Below are 19,552 nucleotides of genomic sequence, written 5' to 3'. Positions count from 1 at the left end.
ACGTGACCTGGTGACCTGACCTTGAGAGTTTGGTCTGAGTTTTACATGCAGAAAAGATGTATGAGTATGATAAGTTGTGCCAAAAAGGACGGCGCTCCGTGCCGCTGTTTTATAGATTTGGTGACAAACCGCAAAGAAGTGTTCAAATACCCCCAGGCCCAGCAGGGCGCGGGTTAATTGTTATCAATCGCCGAAACTTCCGAAACGATCCCTTGGTCAGTGTAGTAGCTAGAGAAAGAGCGTAGGTAAGTTTTCTTGATGCTGGGCTGTGACCTGACATGTGACCTAGGGCTATATTTTTACGGATCTTGAAAGTAGGTATGTTATGAGTGCAAAAGACGGTTAAATTTTGCTATTACTCTTATATTGTTTCTCGGCTCAATAAATGCTTTGATGCAGTCGTTTTTCGTTTATTTTTCTATGCCACATCACGTTCACGTGTCCTGTGGCGTTAAATCCAGCATGGCCTCGCCTCTAACACAGTTGACAGTACATACATGTTGCTATAAAAGAACTGCTAGTCGCTCGATAAGATTCCGTCGGATAAAAACTGTCAAAATTGATCGTCACCCGCTGCTTCTACTGTTGTTCCATAATGAATTGCATAATTTACCGTCCAGACGTGTTTTGTCCAGACCATTACATTTCTTGCACTCCTTAGTTTTACGTTTATTTTAGTTTGGTGCCTTCTTCTCTTTCGACCTGCGGACCGGTATAACCTGTATTGCTTTGTGCGCCGCTCTGCCGCGCGGCAGGAAGAGGGGCCCTCTCTTGTGGGTGCTGGACCGGACGTCCTTCTTGGTGATGAGGTTGACGTTCTCTGTGACGTTGTGAGCTCGCCGCACATGCAGTTTGAGCCGGTACAGTCGGTCAAACACCCCTGGGGATAGAGACGTCCTAGCTGGTCAATCACCCCTGGAGACATAGCCGGTCATTCATCGTTAAGGACAGAGCCGGTACAGCCGATTCCAACATCCATGGAGTCAGAGTCAGAGACACACAGCTGGTCAACTCCCGGCCCCCTCCCCGTGGGGACATGACGGGTCTAACACCCCTGAATACAGAGCGCGTACAGTTGGTCGAACACCCCTGGGGGCAGATCCGGGGCGCAAACTCAGACGATTAATAAATGAATTCTGGCATACTGGAGCGCCATTCTGCCTTCTGCCTGTGAAAAGTAGAAGCTTAATTGAGTTTTACTTTTATGCTTAGCCTGACTTACAATATTCAAAAAGTTCGCGTTCGTGGATGAAAAGATACATCAGCCCCAGTGATGTTCCGTCCATGCGCCTACCTTTGGACAGTTTGGACTTCCAAGTCTCCTTGATGGTGCCCCGTTTCTTGTGCTGGCGCACCACGTCCGTTTTGACGTCCTTCTCGGACCGGTGCAGATGGGTGGCTGCCGGCGACGGGCGGGTCAGCTCAGATTAGTCATCCCCGTCCATGGAGCATCCTAATAACGCATGGGTGAACCAGTTAAACTCAGCCCTTTATATTCATTATGCACAGCTAATGTTCTACTCAGAAGAGTTACGTATTTTCAGTTGCCGGCGTATTTCATATAGACTAATCGAAAATTGACCCAAAGGTTATTAAGACATTAATTACTCTTTGTCCGTCCGGCAGCTCCTACCTATCCAGGAGAACCGGTCATCTGGTGTGAGTTATTGGTGACAGCCCTATTTATGACATCCTTACAGGCGAGTTTGCTGGATTTCCTCAGCGCCCGCAGGTTTTCTGTGTTGTTGAACTCGATGGTCCGGTGGCCAGCGTTCAAAGTCGTTCGGCCCAAATGTAGCACGCTGCTGGCTGTGGATGCAATGCACGCATAAAGCATTAGTAATTCAAACGAGCATAGTAAAAATGGTACGTATATATGACCATAATAACTCAATTATTTCACTATTAATTGCATAGACCCAGGAACAGGGGGGGAGCGGGGGCGCTTGCCCCCCCCCCAACTTGAGAGCCGAGGGGGCGGCGCCCCCTCAACAATGAGGCAGCGAGAAAGGATCTTTCCTCCCTTTTCCGAGCTTCTTTCCTTCTTGTTTCCTTTATACATCTAAACATCAAGACACGGCATTTCCCTAGCCATCTGAATAGTTTCTGCTCATACAGTATCGATTCGACAACATCTGCTATTGTCATCCCGCTTTGGTTTGGGCCTGACCTTGGCCATTGGCAAGCCAGATTTTATGCTGATCATTTTGAGTTAACTTTGAGAAATACATAACGTACAACGGTGGTAAAATCGTTGTTATGGGTATAACACAGTTTACCCGCTCCGGGTGTGAGGGAGGGGTGTGGGACAATGGGTGCGCTGACGTGGCGCCCTCGGATGGCCGGTATGGGATGCTCAGCGACACTAAGGGCTTGTATGGTGCCTTCAGTTATCGGTAGCACCCTCAGAATCACCGGCGTAGGGCTCTCAGAGCCGCCGGTAAGGGGCCTTTAGAGGCACTGGTGTGGGGCCGTTATGCAGGTGCCGGTGTGGGCGCTCAGAGGTGCTAGTGTGATTCTTTCAGAGGCGCCGGTGAGGGTCCTTACAAGCGTTGCTGTGGGCCCTCATATACGCTGGCGTGGAGCCGTTACAGACGGGTATGGGGCCTTTAGAGCAGAGAGCTGCTGACGTGAACCCTCTACAAGCCTGCAGGGGTTCTCAGTGACCGGCAAGGGGCCCTTTGGCCGGCAGAAGAAGTCCTGTGGGGTCCTTGAGACCGGCAGGTACTGTCAGACGCCGGCGGTGCCCTCAGAGTCACCGGTGTGGGGCCCTCAAAGGTCACCATTGGGTCCTCAGAGCCGCCAATATAGGGCTTTAATAGGCACTGGTGTAGGCACTCAGAGTTGGGGGCGTGAAACCCTCAGAGGCCCTGGTGTGGGTCCTCATAGGCGCCGATGAGGGCCCCCACAGTTGCCGTTATGGGGCCCTAAAAAAATAAGTGTGGGACCATCACAGGCGGGAAATGCCTCTAGAACTGGCCCCTCATTAGGCCGGTAAGAACTCTCAGAGGCCAGTAACGGGCCTCTGGAGACCACCGAGAGGCCCTTAAAAGCCACAAGAGGCCCTCAGAAGCCGGCGTGGGGCCCTTATGGAGATCTTAGTGTGGCTATTTAGGGCCCCTGAGGTGCTCTAACGAGCCCCATGGGGCCCTTCTGAGTCGAAATATGGCCATCGTTAACCTTCAGCGGTCAAATGGCGCCGCAGGGCCACGAGGTCCCTTTGAATCCGATGGGGGGGGGTGCGTGTCCCCTTAGACCCCTAGCTACGCTACTGTTTCATATTAATCATGTCAGGTATTTTAGGCTCGCCCCCCCCCCCCCCAACTTGAAAATCGTTCCCGGGCCCCTGATTAATTGATGAAGAGTGTCCGATAAAGTACTTTTTTTAGGAAGAATGAACCAGAAAATATGAAGCTGTGCGGCGTGCGCCGTCAAAGTTCGACCGTCTGTCCATCGTGAGCCACCCCGGGCGATTATACAGAACCCTCGGTCCCTGCGGCACAGCATAACTTCAGGCGTTTGTCAGTGGTGCCATCTATGGGCGGTTATTTAACTACAGTAGGGAGCCGCCTACGGTTTGTATGACCTTTACATTGAATTTCGGCTATTACGGGATAAAAGTTTCCATGTTCTTTCGGACAGATGTTCAAACAGTTGTTACACAAATGCTGAACGGATGTTACATTCGCCGCCTACCACTCACCCGTTGCGTTAGATCGCTGGCAGAACTGAGCCAGTTTCTGTGTGTGCTTCATGCCGTTATAGACGGTGCGCGCGTTCTTCTGAGGACACCGGCCGGTCGTCGTGATGGAGCCGGTATTGGTGCCGAAGTCGCCCGCCTTCTCCGAGCAGAAACACTGCCCGCTAACGGAGGTCACGAGATCAGAAACGGACGGTTGGGAAAATGACAGTTGATCCTTTCTATGGCTCATAATTGAGTACCGGCATTCGTACGTAGATCGGTGATGCGCTTCGGCTTATAATTTTAGAGCGCATAATGGTGGGTTTTATGTTGATGGGGCTGTGACACGCTCCATATTTTTTACTGAAGAGCATATTAGTCTGTTAGTTTTCTGTGAGGTCAGAATAAAACTTTGTGGAGTATTTTGTCGTAAGGCCAGTTTAGAAGATGAAATAACCGGGTCATGCAACTAGAAAAAAATAACGCTGCACCTGCATCCTACCCGTCAAAGATGGCGTAGAGGAGTCGCATTTTCTTGATGCAGGTGCAGAGGCACTTGAAGGGTGAGTGGCTGTCGGGCAGCGGCCCCTCCCACTCGTCCTTCTTCGCGGGGCCGACGTAACAGCGGCCGCCAATATGGATCTTCACTGCGGTGCAAATGTTGGGGACGGGCTCATTTGTCAGCAGTTGTGACTTGTGAGTGAAGTGAGTATGTAACTAAATATGCTGGCCCATGGTTTCTATCATTTAAAAATCCATTTGCCTTTCAGTAAATCTACCCACCTACCTTAGAGCTGAAAATGACAGGTTCAAAAGTCACTCAGGTATTTTGTTTACAGATGCACTATTTAACATCTGTCCCCTAAAATAGTGGAAAATTTTCCAAATGCGATAACTCAGAGGCTATACCATATTTATTCATGAAACTTTCCACGAATATGTGGGCGACTGTGCTTCACTCACACACATGTCTAGATCAGGGCATCGGCGCCCTCACGACCCACGAGACGGAGGTGCCCGGGCACGCGCTCCAGGAGGGTGCGCACAACCTCGATGTCCACTTCCTTGATTTTTCTTCGGATCCTGCCCGCCAGCTGCTGCTTCGAAAGGGCTGTCCAGTTGCCCTCGTAGACTTTCTGCTTCAGAAGTGCCCACACCGTCTCGATTGGGCGGATGGCGGGCATGTTTGGTGGGTTATCCTCCTTCTTGACGAATGGGATCCCGCTGGCCTCGAGAAATGCTGTCACATCCTTGTGATAATGACACGATGCCAGGTCCGGCCAGAACAAGATGTTCCTGTCAGGATGTTTTTTCGTCTAAGAAGGGCACTAATCTGCCCCTCAGACAGTTTTCCAGGTACGTCTGACCGTCCACGCACCCCTTCTCCATGATGAAGGGGGTGCTCAGGCCCCTTGGACTGATGGCGAGCCAAACCATTATCCTGGGCGGAAACTTTTGTTTCCTGGCATACTGAACGTCGGGAGGGCAGTTGCTCTTGTCTTGTGATGAATAAAACCCCCTGTTCCTGGCATATTCGGATCCCGAAAATCCGAAGTACGACTCGTCGTCCATGACGATCTCTGCGCGTGCGCTCAAGGCGAGTGGTCCGCGGTACAGCCTCATGCAGCGCGACTTGATCTTGGTTTTCTGGGCCTCTGTTTGCAGACTGGCTCTCTTGCGCCTGTAGTAGGTCAAACCACATTTGTTTGCGACCACTCTGTGCAGATACGACTTAGAAATCTTGTATTTTCTGGCCAAAACCCTGACCGAAGAGCCAACTTTGTGTGCCAGATCCCTTTTTACGTTACTGATCTTCGATTGTGTCATTTTCATTGCCTTCCGCCCACTCCCCGGCTGTCTTTCCAGTGTTTCACCATCATCGACCCCTTTCAAAACATTATAGACTGTTGATTTTGGAATACCTTCTTCAAGAAAATGCTTAACCGTATACTTTTTCCCCAATTCCCGATGGTTTTGATAAAATTGTGCGACTCTTCCCAGATCACGCATGCGATTCGGCCGAGACATAGCTGCTGAATGATACAATTGACAAAATATTTTAGGTTCATCTGAATCAGAATTTCACGCGCTTTCGAATGATGGCAAATACATTAAGGATGTTACATTTTAAAGCTACCAAAAAATCAGTTGAAAATTTTCCACTATTTTAGGAGACAGATGTTAGTTCGTCTCTTGCCGGCTGTATGTCATAATCGGTACTCACGGCTCAGCGTTTTGCCCTTTTTTGTCTCAGTGACGCGACTCTGCCTCAGATGAAGCCGTCGGATTTTGTGCGAGGTGGCCTCCGTGGCCAGGTGGGTCTGATTTGCTGCGGATCACAGTCACATATTTTGGTCATTAGTTTACTTAAATAAGAAGCATGTCCACTTTCAGCACTCGACGATATGCATTATACAGTAAACACTCATTACACTTAGGAAAACTGCGCCCTCTGCGGTGGCCGCGGCGCCGCTGCTGCCACCTACCGGCCACGCTTTTCTCGAGCAGTTTGGTGTTGGTGCTGTTGACTCGCACCAGGTGGGCCTTCTCGCCGGAAATGAACTGCTCGATGGTGCCGGCAGTCTGCTCGCCCGTGACTGGTGGCATTGGCGGGAGACAGAATCTTATTTAACCACAGCACGACTAGCGCCAGTCACCCTACCTGCTCGTCAGCCGGCTTCATTGGATCGTGAACGTTATATCGATGACATATTATCGTTTCGTATCCCGACGAAAAGACATTTTTAAAGCAGGCGGTAAGTAATAACCTTATGGTGTCATGCTATCGATAAATGCTATGCTTTCGATAAAGGCGTTTCACTTTACGCACCATAGCATAAAAATGTCTATACTTTTCGATGATTTGCTATTGATCGGCATTCGACAAGTGGTTTACATTCGAACAACATAACGAGCCATTGTAGCCGCCCTACTACCCCTGTCTTACTCGTGTGTTTCTTATAGTTTTCGGCCGACTGTCGGGCGGCGTTCTCCGTCTCGATGTTGACGAGTCGCCGTTTGTTGGAGCCCACCGTTATCTCGTTGTCCCGCGCTATGGAGACGTACAAAAACAGTGCAGATTGAATAAAGCGAATATTGCGCACGAATTTCAGTAGCACGGCTTATTCAATAGCTGCTCTCATTTTATACCAGTTGTCGTGTTGAGCAGAAGAAAGCAAGATCTAAGGATTCTAGTTCTAGTTCTAGGCAGCACTAGCTTCCCTGGAATAGGTAGTTTGAGGTCACCAAGGCGACGTCTTTTCGAGCTGCGGTCGGAGAGCTTACCCTGCGTTAATTTTTTCCCTGTACCTATACGGCGTCTCACCTGACACGTAGTTCCTCTCGCTCTCGTTCATGACGTTCTTCCGCCGGTTCGTCTTGGCCACTTTGGTCGTGTTCCTGGCCAGCTTGGAGACCTCCTTCTGATCAGTGGCACCTGAAGAACGACATGGGAAGATGAAGTCTGGTTGACAGGGCCAGTCAGGCGATAAGCCAAGTTGGTATGAACTGAAGAGACTTAGTAGCGGCCGAGAGGGTATCGGTGTGGTCAGAGACCTGCTAGGTGACTGCTGACAGATTCAGCGCAATGGGCGATGACTGGCGACCCGCTCGTGAGCTTCCACCTGTGTGGTTGGCGATCCTGTACTCTACTCGCCTTCGGCCTTCCTGTGTGTTTGGTAGCTCACTCGTGAGAGCCGTTCTACCTGTGTGGTTGGTGGCCCGCTCGTGGTGGCCGTGCAGCGTGGTGGAGCGCTGCTCGATGGTGCTGTGCTCGCGCTGCTGGCTCAGGCCGCGGCTGCCTCTCGTGCCCACGGTCCGCTCCAGGTTCTGTGAGAGCCGCTCCTCCTTACTGAGATGTGAGAGCCGCCGCAGGCTCTTCCGGTTCGAGTGCGCCACCGTCACTGCCGGGCGAAGGGCGCGGTTAGTGGTGGTCACTGCCCACTTTTCATTCATTTTTACATATCAGGCACTTGTAATGACGATTATAAAGGGTACATTTTATTACTGATCCCCAGAAAAGCTGGCATAGAAAGCTTTTGAAAGAACTTAGTTTTTGTTTTGTGTTTAGTTTCTGGTGGTGTACAGCGGGCTTCAATCCATCCATTTTGGCGTTCCGCAGTTCAAGGCGTTGTCACTCACCTCTGATCCAGGTGGGCGCTTCTTTGACCTCGTTCTCCTTCTTGTGGGTGTTGTTTCTCTTCGTGATCCACTCGAACACGGGCTCCACGTACCCTGCAAATGCGAAACAAGTACACGCACCGTGCAGACACAGCGTCGGTCACATCTGCCGACCGCTCATCGGGACATAGTTATAACGAGCAGTGTCAGGTACAGAATAGCTCTGCACGGTTGTCGAATCTTATTGCATGAATGGTGTGCCTAATCAGCTACATGGCGACCAGTTTTAAATATGATCTGTAAATAATTCAACCAAACCTCAAACATCGAAACCTCGAAATGCATTCTATTCTGTCGTTAATTTGCCACGGAATTGGCCGGTCTGGTCGGCGGCCCGGCCACTTCCCGTCCTCGTCACTGACCTGTGGACGCCTTGTTCATCTGCACGAGCAGGAAGCCGCGCGCGGCGCTGGCCGGCGGCCGGGCGTCCCAGGCCATGGCCGGTCGGTAGCCGGCCGATGTGGTGATGCCACACTCACAGCCGTCCCTACCAGCAACGGCCACGGCGTGTTAGCGGGAGTGGACAGATGTGACAGTCGGATCCAGGCGTGGGAGGTGTGAAAATGTGCGTGAGACTAGTGACTTTTTACTATCAGACGATACCTGTGACCGACGTGTCCTTGGGTGTGTGTTCGAGATGTGGTTCTGTCCGTCTGTCGTCACCTCGTTGTGCGTGAGATCTTTGTGAACTGGTGTTACTGTTGACCGATGTTCTGCCATGTGTTGTATGAGTTGAATTGATGATAATTCGGCCTCTGCATTTCGTTTGAACTGCTTGGACTATGAATATCAAATGTATTGGGAGTGTGGGTACTGAGTATTCTGTAATTACTTGCTCGCATATTTCATATACCTACACATTATACTACTTTGAATATCATCCAATTCTGTCAAAGACCGGCCTCCCCGATATAGGCAAACATCAGCTCCGTGAAGTGTCACTGGACACTGCACGTGCGGCGGTACTCACACTCCCACCAGCACGAGCTTGACGCCCTTTCTGTCCTGACAGGCGCTGACGCAGTCGTCCAGCACTGTGCGGCCGGGAGCGGCCTCCCAGCGAACGCCACTCGGCTTCTGAGACACCCAGAACGCCTGAAAACCGGCTGCCGGGCGGACAGAGTGCCCGGTCAGCCGGTCCCAGCTCAGATTGTCAGCTAAAGTCGGGCACATTCGAACTCAGTCGGACTCGGAACTCACTCCTGAGAGGGCGAGATGTGCGCGGTAATGGCAGGTGAGTCTAAAGGCAGGCGTCATCTAACAAATGAAATACATCCATAAGTTTTGGTGTCTCAGTATTCTGCTTCTGGATAACTAGGACAAATTTGATTCGTTTTATTTTAACGTAAAAGCGCTTCTGAGCTCACGTTTGGTGGAGTACTTTTGATAGTTTTGCGTCCATACGTCGACGAATAAGACCGAGTGCGGGCGGGTCTCGGCGTTGGCCTGAGGGTTCTGGCAGTGGACCATGGCCAGGTGGCTGAATCCCTCGCCCGAGTCTCCACAGCGGCACCCGCTCCTGTGGGTGGACGAGGGTGACGGCCGGCGTGAGACAAGGGCTGCGATCGAACAAGAGTTCACACCCCGAGCGCCAGAAGTACAATAGTTTAGCTTTTTTTCGTTGATTAAAAATTTGCAAAAGGGACTATTCGTGTGTTTTTTTTTTCGTTCCAGGTCACAAATCAAGAGATCGTCTGTTCGACGGCCTTGTGCCGACATCGATGCCCGTTTAAATCGGCGGCCCTCTCCTCCTGGATGAGGCAGTGTACAGTCGGCACTCACTGTCCGAAGGCCGCGAACGAGTTGTTGGCGGCGCGGCAGGCCTGGAGGCAGCCCTGGAGGGTGGAATCCCGAGCCTGCCGCCACTTGGTCGGCTCCGTGGTGCACGTCCACCCCTCGGGCACTGACGGCGGTGGGTAGTGCAATGTAATGGTACGGAATGGCGGTCAAAGAGTCGCAAGTTAAATGCGTGTTTCTATAGGTACGGATGTAATGTTTCATTGAATAGTTTCAGATTTGAGTGCTTAAAGCTGTGACGTCAATAGCTGTGATATTTGTTTCGTGACCGTGGCATTTTACGTGAACGTTATTACGTCAGTTGTGATTCTCTGTGAACGGGATAACAATAAACTCGTGTCAATTCTTATTCTTATTCGGTGTTTCTTGGCAGAGAAGATCATAGCGTATAATCGACTTACCGCAAAAATACCGAAATAATTATCTCGCGGCAACACATACACAATCACAGCTGCGAGCGGCGCCTACCGTTGGCGTTTCCTTCCTTGTCCAGCATGAGGTAACCCTGGTTGGAGCCCATCTCCTGCTTGTGTCTGGTTTTCACCCACTCCCGTACCCGGACCTCGGAGCGATCACTGCGCAGGGAGCCGCACGAACAGCCGTCCCTGCGGAGACACTCAGAACGGTCAGAGAGACACATAACTATTGTACTGCTAAACTAGCATTTGTTGAATGATAAAGTACTTACATATGCGGATGAAATGCGCTGTAAAATTTTGTGTGTAATTGTTTCTTGATTAATCTAGGAAACGGGTTAGCTCGTATAATGACAAAATGACAATAGGCACGGCTCCGCACATCGGTTAGATATAAGGGAAACTTACGCTCCGACGCAGATGAAGCGTTTGGCGCACTGCAGCACACACTGTTCGAGCGACGAGACATCGGCCAGCGTGGTCCAGAACACATCCGGTGACTTCTCCGATACCCACCAGAAAATGTACTCTGACCGCGGGAAGGGCAGTGACGGTGACAAATCGGGAGAGTTCAAATTAATCATGAAACTTACAGTATCACTCAGCTACCAGCCCGAGCATCAGCAATGACTAGATTAAAATCACATCGACTGTATGCGTACTGCGTAGAGACTGGCATCCGATCAACCCCACATAATTTATGGAGCTTTGCAGCCTTTTTATCATATCTGCACGCGTAATTTCTCATTACCTCTGATGCTCTCCTCGACGTGGTTGATCTGCCGCTCGATCTCGTTGATGCTGATAACCGAGTAGGAGCGTCGTTTGGTCAGCTTCATCTCGCACTGAGACACGGAGAAACGCTCCAGGTTCGCCGTGTTGTTTCCGCAGAAAAAGCCTTCCCTGCGCACAGGGTGCAGTGACGGGGCGAGGGCGACGTATTAATCAGTGGAAGCTGTTGAATATTTTTTTTTAATTGATTTAACAAGTAACAACCGTTTGTAACAAATTAAAAAGGCATCCAATCAGTCAGGGACATCTGAAAATATTGTTGGCGCATGGTATAAGACAAGTTTACGAAGGTGAAGTAAAATACAATGATGGTCAGATTAATATCGATAAATCGAACGCTAAATTCGTCGAAAACCGCACTAGTTTTTCATTTCATACTCATTTCAAGCTCAGGGATGGGCTGTTTTTATTATTATCTGTGCCGGGCCGGGGCGGCGTGTCTGCGGTGGTAGGCTGACCCGCAGGACGTTCCAGTCTTGCGGAACAGCATACCATTCCAGGCTGTCTGCCTCCGCGATTAGCAGGCGGGGCATTCCACGTCAAATCGAACAAAAATCGGCTGTTTTGCACCTTACCATCAGCGATTTCATTATAAATTTGTGAGCGAGTTCCTGTGTGGCCCCGGACATTACATTGATGTTTTTTGCACATTCTGACCACAGGTCTTCTAAATATAGGGCATCAAATTTTTACAAAATGTTGCATCTTTATATTTTTGAACGACCATAACTTTGGTTGTACTTGTTTGATTTGAATGAAATAACCCTTACTGTTTAGGTAATTTCTTAAGCATTTGTTTAGAATTGCACCTACTTAAATATATGACCTTGAAATTTGCTTAACTCTGTTCTTAAGCACAAATATCGAAATAGCAAAAAACACGTCACCTTCGATTTGGCTCATTTTCATATATTTTATTGCCTACCATATTATTAACAACCTGTGAAAAAATTAGAGTGGGCCATTCATAAGTTTTGAAGAAAATTGCACATATGCAAACATATGTTAGCACGCGCAGTGGAGGAGGAAGAGCGAATTTCGCCCACCCCTCCTGTTTTTCTCCAATATCTCATAAGATTAATGCGAAATTAATTATGGCTACCTGTCAAGAATTGAATTGGACATCTCATCGTGCAAGCAATAAGAAAATCGGTTCACAACTGTTCTAGTAATAGCGGTGTAAAGTGAACATCCTGTCGCCGCAGCGACGCGGCGACTCGGCAGCCGGCGCCGACCGCTACGCGCCGCCTGAATTGTAGACTGTGCCGGGACGGAACGGAGCGGTTCCGTCTTTACATCGCGCTCCTTACCGCTGATTACGTTCGATTCGCGTCCAATTTTGTGAGAAGACTAAGAAATGTACAGGCAATCTTATGGTGAAAGAATTTTGAAAATCGGTTGGTAAACAATTGAAATATGAACGTGTAAACAGAAAATTGTGATTGCTGCATTTCCCGCATCGGCCGAGCCCGCCTTGCAGCCGGCGACATGTTACTCTTAGCAGGCCTTTAACTGCCATATTTATTATTGGATTAACTAGAAATTTCCCATACATACTATAAAATGTATGTCCTTTCGTATAGTGAAGATCAAAAGACGTGAAGATAACGTTGCGTGATAATGTTTTCGTTGAATTTACTTCATGATGCATTTCCACACGGCTCAAAATTCACCGCAAAATACCGTTTGCCTGAGACACTTTTACTATGGAACGTGAATGCTTGACTACGATGACTATGCATTTCCATTCTCGCAGAGTTTAGGATATCACTAATCAGCAATCATTCATTTCAGAAAGTGTACACAAGCAAGCATGTCTTGACTCTGTCTTTCAAGGTCACGCGCTGTTGCGTGATGTTGATGCATGAAAACGGCGTTTGCCGCGAAAGTTATGAATGGCCCACTCCAATTTTTTCACTGATGGTTAGGAACATTGTGACGGACATAATATGTAAAAATTAGCCAAATCGAAGGTGACGTGTTTTTTGCTATTTAAATTTTTCTGTTTTAATTCAAGGTCAAAAGCATTTCAAGGTCACTTCAATTTAATTTTATAATTAAAAATCAAAGCCTTATCAATTGTCTATAAGACCCTGTTAATATCATTTTGATACCAGAAAAGGAACCAGAGTTATAGCCATTTAAAAAATTGATGTGTGGCATTTTTCGCTATATTCGATGACCTATATCTCAGCGATACGTTATCAAATTTCGAAAATATTATACGTAACTCAGTTTTGAACCATGCCCAGTCTGCCTACAAAGTTTCAGAAAAATCGAAGGGGATGACGGATTTCGGTGTTTGATTTGACGTGGAATGCCCCAGGCGTCCAGCAGGTGATGCTCGGTGGGGTGAGGGATTGCTGGAACACTAAAATCACGCCATATCGTCGCCCTGACGCCCACTCACTCTCCGGCGGCGAGGAACTGGAAGCGGCGCCGCTGGCAGGCCTCCAGCGCCTCCTGCATGGTCTGAGCGCCCGTGAAAGACACGAAGTCGGACGGCGCCGCGGTGCACATCCAGCCGGTGACGTTCTGCGCGCGCAGCTTCACCGTGAAGCCGGGGTCCGAGTCGCCGCGGTGGTCGGCCGTCCAGTGCAGGTCCTCGTGGCGGATCATCACCGTGCCACGCTCCTCCTCCAGCCCACAGCGGCAGCCGCGGCTGGGAGGGCGGAGCACGCGCGTCAGGGCGCAGCGAGATAATTGGCGAGTGTCGTGAACATTGGGAGATCGGGTCCAATATTGTAAGCAGTATGCATCACTAGATTGTCTATGAATGCTAATGAGACACAGGTTCACTAATACTATACTCACTGGTCGACCCTGGCGAAGTCCTGTCCGTACTGGAAGCAGAGGTTGGAGCATTTGGCCAGTCGACGCGCACCGCCCGCCGCCCCGGAGACGACGTGCCAGATGACCCCGGAGGCGGCGCGTCCCGATATCCAGTACCGCGTGTCTGCAGGAGACGGAGGTCACTGCTGAGTGCTGGCCGTGCCCGCGTCAGCTCGGTGACGAAAGCGAAAACACACCACCTACCTAGCCGTTCGCTTTGTATAGGTGCATTGAAAATTATGGCTGAGCAGTGCCGTCAGTCAGAATTCGTGATGCTAACAGATTCAAGCCTACCTGTATAAGTTTTTTTTTTCTCTCACTAGTCTGACCTTAGCTGATGTCCGTGGCTGATTTGCCTGGGCTGGACTCTGCAGCTAACTGACCTGGGTTGAGGCGCACCAAGTCGTGCCGGTAGTACTGACCTGGGTTGAGGCGCGCCAGGTCGTGCCGGTAGTACTGCACGTCGATGACGTGTCGGCTGGTGTTGGAGCACGGCACCACGGGCAGACGGTGGGCCGAGGCGCCCACGCGGCACGCCCGCCGGTCGATGGCCAGGTAGCGCGCCCGCCGGCGCACCGCCTCTGACCAGCAGCGCTCCACCGTGTCCAGCTTGGAGTCCAGCGGGGCCAGACCGGCCACCGAGCGCGTGCAGAACCAGGCTGCAGGAGAGCCGAACCGGCAGAGCCGTCAGAACCGCGTCGGGAGCCGCGGCACAGTCAGAATCATATCGGGAGCCGTCAGAGCCAAACGCTAGTTCACGTATTTTGACTTCTGTTTTCACAGACTATACGATGCGTACATTCCCTGTTGAAAAGAAGTAATTTTGACTTGAAAAGAAGAAAAAAATAATTTCGTGTCATCCGGTTTCCTTCCGTTGAAAATTTTGTATTACATTGCTAACAGTAGCTTCCATCTTAATTCTTACCTCCTTTTACCCTGTCGTAAGGTTTGTTCGCCCTCCTCGAAATGACTTTCACCTTTGCGCCAGGTCTGTGTGACGCTCGGCCCTCCACCGAATCGCATGTGAGTAGAATCAAAAGCAGCATCACACCTGCAATGGAAGGACAAGAAGATAGATAGTCGTCATATGACTCATACTATGAGCTCTTGTCTGTTAAAGTTTACTTAAGTGCGCATGCTAAGCCGTATGATAAAGACGGTGCCGGCGACGTCAGCTGTCATCACTGCGGCCAGCCGCTATACATACTCACCGGCCAATGGCGGTGTCGAGAACGAGCGACTCTCCGCCATGGTGAGCCCCGCTGAGGACGGGTCGGCTCAGCACAGCCGAATACCAGCCGCCTGCCGATGATATTGCTTGTGATAATGTCATCCCCTACCTATCGATGCAGTATCGGGCTGCATTAAATGCAAATGGACGTTAGTTTTCGGAGCAACGTATACGGTTTCACACACATGTTGGTGAAACAGCCAACACTCATTGTTTGTGCTCCCGTTCACTGCTGGCGGGGCCCTTGCGCTCTGAAATGTCACGGAGCTGGGTCGGGTCTCTGTTAGCTCTGCCATTGGCAGGCGTCGTATGGTCAATGGCGGCTCAATCGAGCTCGGACGGCCGCGGCAGCCTGTCTGTCACAGCCCGGTCAACGCAGCGCCGGGCCACTTCCACCTGCCAGCGGTCAGGGCCGCGTCGTCTGCACGAACACGGGAAAATGCTCAACAGAACGGCGACGCGCCGACTTCACCGAAATGCGGGAAGAGTGCTCCCCTACGCTCGGCAGGAAGCAACAGGGCCAAATTGATCTGTCTTACGATACAAAATTTGCTTGCACCATAAATAAAAAGTCCAAAAGAGAGTTAAGTTCCCCATCCCCTTGGTAGATTTGTCTTTCAAATCACCTAAATGCATGGAATGGAGACCCGGAAAATTTAACTCAAATAAACGCTTACTTTATAATTTACTTCTATGTTACCATAGGTACCGACAATCCAATGTCACCACTGGTTTGCAGGCTACGGTACATTTTTGCGAAGTGAGCATATTACCGTGGCTATGCAATTATTGATAAAAGGGCTTGAGCCCTACAGAAATAGATTATATCATCAGATGCTACATAGACCTCTGTATACCGATGTACAGAGGCCTATGGATGCCAAATTATTTTTTTCTTCAAATTTTAACATCAAACGAGATTAGGCGGGGGCGTCCCCGATAGCACTCCTAAACATTTCATCAGGTGCGATTCTTTCACGCACTATAAGAATGAAACGATCGAAATATTCAACCGATTGCGAGCGGGTTTTATTGCAAAACGTGTATATGAATTTTGGCGTTACCCGGAATGAGATAAGGTAGGGAAAAGGGGAGCCAAATTCCTGAGCCTTTTCGGAGCGGAGCTAACACTTGTTCCGCCTGGTTGAGAAGCGGGTAGGGGTTTATTACTTATTCGGCTGGTGAGTGGTGGGTATGGCTAAAACACACGGCAGGGCAAAAGGGTTATTACCTGGTGTCGACAGTCGGGTCTGATCAGCCAGCAGTTCTGGTTGAAGAAGGGTTTGGGCAGAGGGTGGTGGTGGTTCCCAGTTGAGAAGAGAGATTAGGGTGGATGGGAACGATTGCATGGCCTGGACCGATGGAGCGGGGCAGAGAACGGTGGTGACCTGGTCGGTCACGGGGGTGGGACAGGGGACTTCGGTAGCCTACCTGGTAGGTCGGTGGGGTGGGGCAGTGGGCGGCGGTTACTTGTCGGTCGGCGGGTCTGGACTGGTCGGTCGATGGGGTGGGGCTGAGAGGGCGGCGGTTACCTGGTTGGCCGGCGGGTCTGGTCGCGGCGGCCTGCGCTGGCGGGCTCCGCGGCTCCTCTGCCGTCGCCCGCCGTCAGCCCTTCAATCACCGTCTACCTTCGGACGGCCGGCCTTGTGCTGACAAACAGTCGACCACCGTCGGCCAGCACTCAGCGCACAAACAATTGGAGGTGGCCGCGACGCTCTGACGTCGTATGCGAACAAGGTGGGCTAATGGCGCTAGGCGCCTGGCCGACCGTGCTGCCCGGTCCCTATATTTACATGTATGTTCTGAGCCCTTCCCTGTAATCCTGATAGACAGCTGCCTGTCGTTCAGTATTAGTAGGCATTTTCCGCATTAAATGAATTTGTCCCTGTTGATTTTTGCCAAGAGACAAAGCTGTCCGTTTAAAGAAACGTAAATGGTAACTGCCTACCAGATAAAGCACGTGATACGAGTAGCATTTGTCACGTATTTGTAATGTACGGTGCTGAGTTTTGCATGCCGATAATGCTGATCAAAACCCTGGCCCTAAAACTACTGTGATTCAATCGGCCTTGATTCAATCGGATGAGATCGGATGAGTCTTAGAACCCTGAGCGAGATTGGACCGTTTGCAAAGTTGTGATATTTTTACCAATCTAACTTAGTTAAAATCTATTTGTTGTGGCGCGAGATAATTTCGAAAACAATATTAGCACTCGTTACGACCCCAAAATGACGTCGACAGAAGTGACTCCGGATGCAAACGTGATCGAGCAGCGACCGGGAGAGAAAACCGGTGAGGCCGAGTTCCATTTTCCCAACGGGGACTCCTACTCTGGCGGCTACAAGATCTGGCCAGAGGAGAAAATCAAGAGCTACGGGATCATGCGGCACGGCGAGGGCACGTATACGACCCAGGACGGCGGCCGGTACAGCGGCGACTGGATGGAGGACTGTTTGGAGGGCCAGGTCACCATCCAGTACCCGGACGGCAGTTCGTTCGAAGGCACCCTCCAGGACGGCCACTACTCCGGGCCGGGCCGCTACCGGTTCCCGGACGGATCCTTCTTCGAGGGCAGCTTCGTCGGCAGCCAGGTGACCGGCCAGGGCATCTGGGTGGATGCTGAAGGCCAGCAGTGGCGCGGCGAATTCGCCCCCGACAAGGCACTCAGTCTCCGATTCAAGCACAATCTCTAAGAGCGGCGGCGTCTCGAAGAAAAGACCAGTTTCCTTGGCCTAGTTGTGATTGATGTTTAGGTCAGGTGTTTTCATAGCCTTGTTATGGGCCTATTTATGGTCACCGTGGTTATGGGGTGTTCGCTTCCACATTCGTGCTCACTTTCTTAACCTGTTCCATGGGCTGGGAGAGTCTGGTGTGTATAACTGCTCATTATTCTCAGTACAGTGGTAGAAGGTAGCTTTGGCTTTTTGAACCAAATGATGCTCACATGCTTATGTGCCCAGCGGGCAGCGCCCACTCGGACTTCTCCACAAGGCGCCATTCTGCTTGAACTAACGTGACAGGTCATAATTCCCGCGTCTGTGGCTGCTTGCGTAACTGTAAATAAGATAATAGTTCGGTCATCTTGTACGACAAAATAAATCTTGTATATCTTGTTGGATCGATTTTGCTGAACTACTTTCGAACTCTCTTTAGGGGAGAGAGGTCATATTGCGCCATGTTCTTAAATGCGCCACACCTTCCTCCTGTCCAAAATTCGATTCGAATGAATGCTCGAATGTGTGCATTTACTTCACCACCAATAACTCGCTCTTATTCCGGTCCACGGCGGCAGGTGAGGTGTCTCAGCTTTCTCGCAGACCATTTTTTGTGATTTCCTCTATTTTCTTACGCGAAACAGTCTATTTCGACCTTTGCTACTGTCATGGTTTATCTTAGAGATAGTGATTCAACTAATAATCATTGTTAATTGCTCGTTGAATGGTAGTTTTGAAAGTTTATCACCACCGTGGCTTCGCTGTCCTCGTCATATTTGAAGCTCATGAAAAATGTGTTCCATTCGTAATTGCGCCCACCCTATTTGCGCCCTATTCTTCAACCCAGAGAAACAGCATGTGGTGGTTGGGACACATTTCATTGAACACTTTGATTATTAGAGCGCTCACCTTACCATTACCATAGCCTTCACAGCATAAATGGTTAATGGGCTGACACGTTCAAATAGGCTACTTAGTTAGGTGGCAAACCGTTGTTTTTAATAGGGCGCTTTTGCATGAGAGGCATGGGCGCTTTTTAATGGGGTAGTCCGTAAATGCGCCCTTTGCAGGTGCGTCGGAAAACTTTTCTCTTGTTAATTTTTATGGGTGTGATACAAATTAGGAGTTGTAATTTGATGCCAAAATAACTGAGGTACAATTTGAGATATCATCAAGCATGACAGCTGGTCAACTTTAGCCGCAATAGGCCGATATCCTTAAGGTGGCGCAATATGACCTCTCTCCCCTACTACCTTCTTTGATTTTCACTTCCAACATGCAATACCGCTTAATTTTATTTAGCTGTCGCTTTTCTATAGATGAAATACTTTTACACTTGAAAGGCGACAGTGACAGCGCAAGTGAGACAAAAGCGAATGTCAACAAAACAAAGCGCGAGTCATCTCCCGGTGACAGCAACCGGTGACAGCCCGACCACCCCGAGCCCTCGCGCGCGGACGCATGGTTGTATACCAAAGCAATACAAATCATAATAAACTCGAGGTTACTGCGGATATTAATTGTCTGTGTCTCCACAGCCTCAAAATTAAATTAGCCGGCACGAACAAAGCTATAGCTCCTCAAGAAACTGGTGGCCATTCTTGACTCTTAGGTGGAATTTATTTGAAATTGAAATGGCGGTGTCCGTGAGCGATCTCGCTGCCCTACTACAAAACATTTCCATTTCTTCTGAACCGAAGTCCGGTCTAGATGAGCTGAAAAATGTTCTTTCAACCCTTCGCATTGATCACATTCAGAATGCAGGAGGTGAACTTGACCTGAGGATACTTTTTGACTGCCTTAACAGCTCGAGCAAGTAAGTCAACTTGAACTTTACCCTGCTACCTTGATCCTGGTTTTTAGGGACCAGGCCCAGGGTCACTTCTAAGCAGCTTAAAAATCAAAATA

At 49.9% G+C, this 19,552-nt stretch overlaps 4 protein-coding genes and 1 long non-coding RNA gene across 7 annotated transcripts in view; 3 read left to right on the top strand and 2 right to left on the bottom strand.

Moving 5' to 3' along the window:
• Nucleotides 1-10,013, top strand: part of LOC122380919 (protein FAM76A-like) — a 39,894-nt gene extending 29,881 nt beyond the window's left edge. For both annotated transcript variants that reach the window (XR_006256420.1, XR_006256421.1), the window contains exons 7-8: nt 8,874-9,095; nt 9,536-10,013. The gene's annotated coding sequence lies outside the window, so the exon portion shown is untranslated. The remainder of the gene's footprint in view (nt 1-8,873; nt 9,096-9,535) is intronic.
• LOC122380920 lies at nt 442-1,796 on the bottom strand. Its single transcript, XR_006256422.1, has 3 exons — nt 1,699-1,796; nt 1,295-1,399; nt 442-880 (listed from the first exon to the last, which is right to left on the bottom strand). It is a non-coding gene; the product is annotated as an uncharacterized LOC122380920 (long non-coding RNA).
• Nucleotides 4,654-11,399, bottom strand: LOC122380875. Its single transcript, XM_043364406.1, has 15 exons — nt 11,359-11,399; nt 10,826-10,977; nt 10,483-10,603; nt 10,127-10,263; nt 9,644-9,764; nt 9,229-9,380; nt 8,832-8,967; nt 8,224-8,348; nt 7,823-7,915; nt 7,387-7,584; nt 7,008-7,118; nt 6,630-6,734; nt 6,169-6,279; nt 5,907-6,011; nt 4,654-4,922 (listed from the first exon to the last, which is right to left on the bottom strand). The coding sequence occupies exons 1-15, from the start codon at nt 11,397-11,399 to the stop codon at nt 4,654-4,656; spliced, it is 1,977 nt and encodes a 658-aa protein (XP_043220341.1).
• A 5,759-nt stretch (nt 11,400-17,158) lies between these two features.
• LOC122380874 (radial spoke head 1 homolog) lies at nt 17,159-17,623 on the top strand. The gene has a single exon (XM_043364405.1). It carries the CDS (start codon nt 17,159-17,161, stop codon nt 17,621-17,623), a length of 465 nt encoding a protein of 154 aa, XP_043220340.1.
• A 1,299-nt stretch (nt 17,624-18,922) lies between these two features.
• The window catches only part of LOC122380917 (26S proteasome non-ATPase regulatory subunit 5-like), a 73,412-nt gene continuing 72,782 nt past the window's right edge, over nt 18,923-19,552 (top strand). The window contains exons 1-2 of one of the 2 annotated variants that reach the window (XM_043364532.1): nt 19,062-19,108; nt 19,183-19,460. In XM_043364532.1, the coding sequence (XP_043220467.1) occupies nt 19,279-19,460 (182 nt within the window). In that variant the 5' untranslated portion in view covers nt 19,062-19,108; nt 19,183-19,278. Of the gene's footprint in view, nt 19,461-19,552 lie in introns of both variants that reach the window. The other variant, XM_043364533.1, reaches the window with a different exon arrangement.

Source organism: Amphibalanus amphitrite, unplaced genomic scaffold, assembly GCF_019059575.1.
Source record: "Amphibalanus amphitrite isolate SeventyFive unplaced genomic scaffold, NRLGWU_Aamphi_draft 000109F_arrow, whole genome shotgun sequence".
Lineage (NCBI taxonomy): Eukaryota > Metazoa > Arthropoda > Thecostraca > Balanomorpha > Balanidae > Amphibalanus > Amphibalanus amphitrite.
Note: the sequence above shows the minus strand (reverse complement) of the source record. Positions and strands in the feature narration are given on the sequence as shown.

Excerpts from the sequence above, each read along its gene's own strand:
- LOC122380874 (XM_043364405.1), top strand. The coding sequence starts at position 17,159 with ATGACGTCGACAGAAGTGACTCCGGATGCAAACGTGATCGAGCAGCGA.
- LOC122380875 (XM_043364406.1), bottom strand. The coding sequence starts at position 11,399 with ATGCCCCGCCTGCTAATCGCGGAGGCAGACAGCCTGGAATG. Across the intron at positions 6,012-6,168 it reads GCTCGAGAAAAGCGTGGCCG|CAAATCAGACCCACCTGGCC; the intron begins GTAGGTGGCAGC and ends TGTGATCCGCAG. Across the intron at positions 4,923-5,906 it reads AAAGGGCAAAACGCTGAGCC|CATTTCTCGAGGCCAGCGGG; the intron begins GTGAGTACCGAT and ends AGGATGTGACAG.